At 36.3% G+C, this 4,574-nt stretch overlaps 1 protein-coding gene across 1 annotated transcript; it reads right to left on the bottom strand.

Annotated features, from left to right (window-relative positions):
• Positions 1-2,286: 2,286 nt before the first annotated feature.
• LOC129164874 (piggyBac transposable element-derived protein 2-like) lies at positions 2,287-4,128 on the bottom strand. The gene has a single exon (XM_054746441.1). The coding sequence runs from the start codon at positions 4,126-4,128 to the stop codon at positions 2,287-2,289; it is 1,842 nt and encodes a 613-aa protein (XP_054602416.1).
• Positions 4,129-4,574: the final 446 nt, after the last annotated feature.

Genomic DNA, 4,574 nt, shown 5'->3' with positions numbered 1-4,574 from the left:
AAAGAAACAAGCAGACTTTCTGACATCATGTAGAAACAAGCAGACTCTTTCTGACATCATGAAAAAACAAGCAGACTCTTTCTGACATCATGTAGAAACAAGCAGACTGTCTGACATCATGTAAAAACAATTAGACTCTTTCTGACATCATGTAGAAACAAGCACTCTTTCTGACATCATGTAGAAACAGGCAGACTTTCTGACATCATGTAAAAACAAGCAGACTTTCTGACATCATGTAAAAACAAGCAGACTCTTTCTGACATCATGTTGAAACAAGCAGACTCTTTATGACATCTTCTAGAAACAAGCAGACTCTTTCTGACATCATGTAAAAGCAAGCAGTTTCATTCTGACATCATGTAGAAACAAGCAGATGCTTTCTGACATCATGTAGAAACAAGCAGACTCTTTCTGACATCATGTAGAAACAAGCATACTCTTTCTGACATCATGTAGAAACAAGCAGACTCTTTCTGAAATCATCTAGAAACAAGCAGACTCTTTCTGACATCATGTAGAAACAAGCAGTCTCATTCTGACATCATCTAGAAACAAGCAGACTCTTTATGACATCATAAAGAAACAAGCAGACTTTCTGACATCATGTAGAAACAAGCAGACTCTTTCTGACATCATGTAGAAACAAGCAGACACTTTCTGACATCATGTAGAAACAAGCAGACTCTTTCTGACATCATGTAGAAACAAGTAGTCTCCTTCTGACATCATAAAGAAACAAGCAGCCTATCTCTGACATCATAAAGAACCAAGCAGTATCTTTCTGACATCATGTAGAAACAATCAGTCTCTTTCTGACATCATGTTGAAACAAGCAGTCTCCTTCTGACATCATAAAGAAACAAGCAGTATCTTTCTGCCATCATAAAGAAACAAGCAGTCTCCTTCTGATATCATGTAGAAACAAGCAGTCTCCTGACATCATAAAGAAACAAGCAGTATCTTTCTGACATCATAAAGAAACAAGCAGTCTCCTTCTGATATCATGTAGAAACAAGCAGTCTCCTTCTGATTTCATGTAGAAACAAGTAGTCTCTTTCTGACATCATAAAGAAACAAGCAGACTGCCTCTGCCATAATAAAGAAACAAGCAGTATCTTTCTGACATCATAAAGAAACAAGCAGTCTCCTTCTGATATCATGTAGAAACAAGCAGTCTCCTTCTGATATCATGTAGAAACAAGCAGTCTCCTTCTGATATCATGTAAAAACAAGCAGTATCTTTCTGACATCATACAGAAACAAGCAGTCTCCTTCTGATATCATGTAGAAACAAGATATATATGTCTGATATATATCAGAATATATATATGCTTGTTGAATATAAATCTTCATTAAAACCTTTAAATGTTCGTTTTTAAAAACGTTAAAATCATCATTAAAATGTTTAAATCTTCATTAAAACGTTTAAATATTCGTTTTTAAAAACGTTAAAATCATCATTAAAACATTAAAATCTTCATTAAAACACTAAAATGTTCATTAAAACGTTAAAATGTTCACTAAAACGTTAAAATCTTCATTAAAATGTTTAAATTTTCATTTTTAAAAACGTTAAAATTTTCATTAAAATGTTAAAATGTTCATTAAAACCTTAAAATCTTCATTAAAACGTTAAATACTTCATTAAAACGTTTAAATGTTCATTAAAACATTAAAATGTTCATTTTTAAAAACGTTCAAATGTTCTTTGACTGCCCCACCAAGAAAAACCTAATGAAAAAATTATTTGTTTGTATTTTCTATTCCTTCTAGTGAATAATTATCACAATCAATGTATTTTTTTTATACACACTTCATAGTTTTTTAATTACTACCCTCTACCAAATGGTTGAGATGCGTCTCTATGGTAAAAGTAAATAAAGTAAAATAGACATAACAACTAGGGGAAAAAAGGTCAGCATTATACTATTTTTGAAATAAAAATAACTACTCAAAAATTTTACCCACTTTATTTTGGTAGTAAGACACCAAACAGATTCCATTTCAACTTTGGAAGTTATTCTAACAAAGTGTAAAAAAAACACAAATAATGATCAGAAACATTTTATACAAATACTGTAAAAAATGCTCAGAACATGCAAGTTTACTTCTGACCTTTCACTGTAGTGTTGAAACAGCATAAACATTTTTTACTTTCCATAAAATTCTGAAAGTATCCTATTCACCATTTCCACGTTGCACTAGAAATTAAAGAAACTGAATTTTTTTCAGGTTCTTTTCTTTTCTCATTTATGATGCAACTGCACCAATACCTCCTGATCATTAGAACCTCTGGTGGTACCCTGCAAAGCATTCCTGATTTGCATTCAAGCACAGAAAAACATTGCATTTCTGGCATTTCCATCTTGACACACCCTTTGGACAATAACTGCATCGGCCTCGCTTGTCACAGTGAAGTGGCCAATGCCCACAGCTGTCGTATCGCACATCTGGTTGTGGTTGTGAGGGTCTTGTGATGTGGCGTTTCTTTGATAGGGGTGGAGAGCTGGATGATGGTCGGCCCACTTTGGATGCTGGCTTGTTGACTTGTTTCAAGCTATGGGCAACTGCAAGGCAGAATCTTTTCAAGGAGATTGGTTTCTGATTCAGTTGTCCACACTCCCTTTTGTAGACCAGCCAGGAATTTGTAATGCATAGATCAAGCACGTACCCAAAGAGTGGTAGGTACCATCTTGTAGACTTGGCTGGGGTCTTGTACAGGTGTACCAGCATGTCAGAGAGATCAATCCCTCCCATATGCTCGTTGTAGGCATGGATGAGTGATGGGCATGGGATGGAAATCTTTGCCTTGGACTCTTTGCTCCAGCGTTTGACAGTTGACAATGGCATGACCCCAACGGCATTACTCAGCAGATTCACACATTTGTTGTCAAACCATTTTACTGCGATCACCCCTTCAGCAGCCTTGTAGTCAAAAGCTCCACGCCCTTTCTTTGTCAGCTCTTTGTCTGTCATCAAAGTGGCTCCACCTGTGCGATTTGGTCGAACAGTGCCAATGCATTTGACACCCAACGAGGTGTCCAGGTACTTCACCAGTTTAAAACTGGTAAAATAGTTGTCACAAAACACAACAGAAAGCCTTGGCTGTGTTATGGTTTTACAAAGTGTTGTCACCACTTTGGCTCCCAAAGGTAACATCTGCTCCTCTTCACTGAGGGTAGTGTTGAAGAATGTGGAAGCTCCCTGATAAAGCAGCAGGTCATGAATAATGCCAGATGAACTGGCTCGGCAAAACAATTTAAAGCCCCACTTGTATGGCTTGTTGGCAATATATTGATGGAGATTGCCAGCCCTTGTGCCTTTATAGGCTACCATGACCTCATCCACGCTGTGCTTATATGTTGATGGTATCTGGAGGCATTGTTCACGAAGCATGTCAAAGAGAGGTCTGATTTTGTTAAATCGGTCTCCGCTGTTATTACACTGCTGATTATCGTTGAAATGAATGAACCGGCGCAACAGCTGGAATCTCTTCTTTGGCATGATATCGGCTATCACACTGAAACGTGACTCATGGTGCCAGTAATCTTCTAGTGATGGAAAGTTGAAAACACCCATAAATAGGAGGATTGACAGAAAATCTTCTATTTCCTTAGGGCTAGTCTTGATTGTGTCCCCCAACTCTTGAGCAGAATACAGATTGGTATGATTAGCAATATGATCAATCATTTCATCAGTGAAGAGCATTTTGAAGTACTGGAATGGGGACTGTAGAGCCTCAGGGGGCTCAAAACTTGCTGCTGGAACTTGCAATTCTTCAATGTCTTCATGCTTCCAGATTCTTCTTGCATCTTTTTTGGGGACTGAGAAGGAATATGGGTATAATGTATCCTCTGCTTCTTCCAAGGGAACAGTTTTTAGGGTGCGTTTCCTTTTTTTGCTCTTTTTACGAGACAGCTGTGTTGATCTGCTTGTTGAAGGAGCATCTTCTTCCATGGAAACATCAAAATAGCTTTCATCACTATCATCTGCAAAATTGGGTTGAAAATCTGGATCCTCTATAGGGTCATCATCACTCAGTTCACCATCAGAGTCCTGAGAATTTTCAGGCACAAGGGCCAGAGAAGTGCGTTGCCTTGTTCCATAAAAGGATTTGCAATCCATCTATTAAATGTAAAAGAAAAGGAAATTGTAGGTGTTGTAGATGGTTTTGTAAAATTCAAATAACTGCAATGGTTTTATTTTTGTTTTACCTATCATTTAAAACAACATTTTGAAACAATGACAGAGTAAATCTTTTTTACTTTGTCATGTAAAACAATTAAAACACCTAATACTTAAATGTATAGATCATTAAATCATTTTATTTCATGGAAAATAGTCAATTTAACATGTCAAAACTAAATTTTTAAACATTAGCTTAGTGTTGCTAACCTTACCATCAATTGATAACTCAACGGTTTGGTTGAGCATGTTTTAGAAAATATATTCTGAATTGATTACAGTTATTTTCTGGTATCAAGTGACATAATAACGTTCTGCAAATACTATGACATGATTTTACAGTGGAAAAATGTACTTAACTTCACAATTTTTTGACAAAACAGTCC

Source organism: Nothobranchius furzeri, chromosome 11, assembly GCF_043380555.1.
Source record: "Nothobranchius furzeri strain GRZ-AD chromosome 11, NfurGRZ-RIMD1, whole genome shotgun sequence".
NCBI lineage: Eukaryota > Metazoa > Chordata > Actinopteri > Cyprinodontiformes > Nothobranchiidae > Nothobranchius > Nothobranchius furzeri.
Note: the sequence above shows the minus strand (reverse complement) of the source record. Positions and strands in the feature narration are given on the sequence as shown.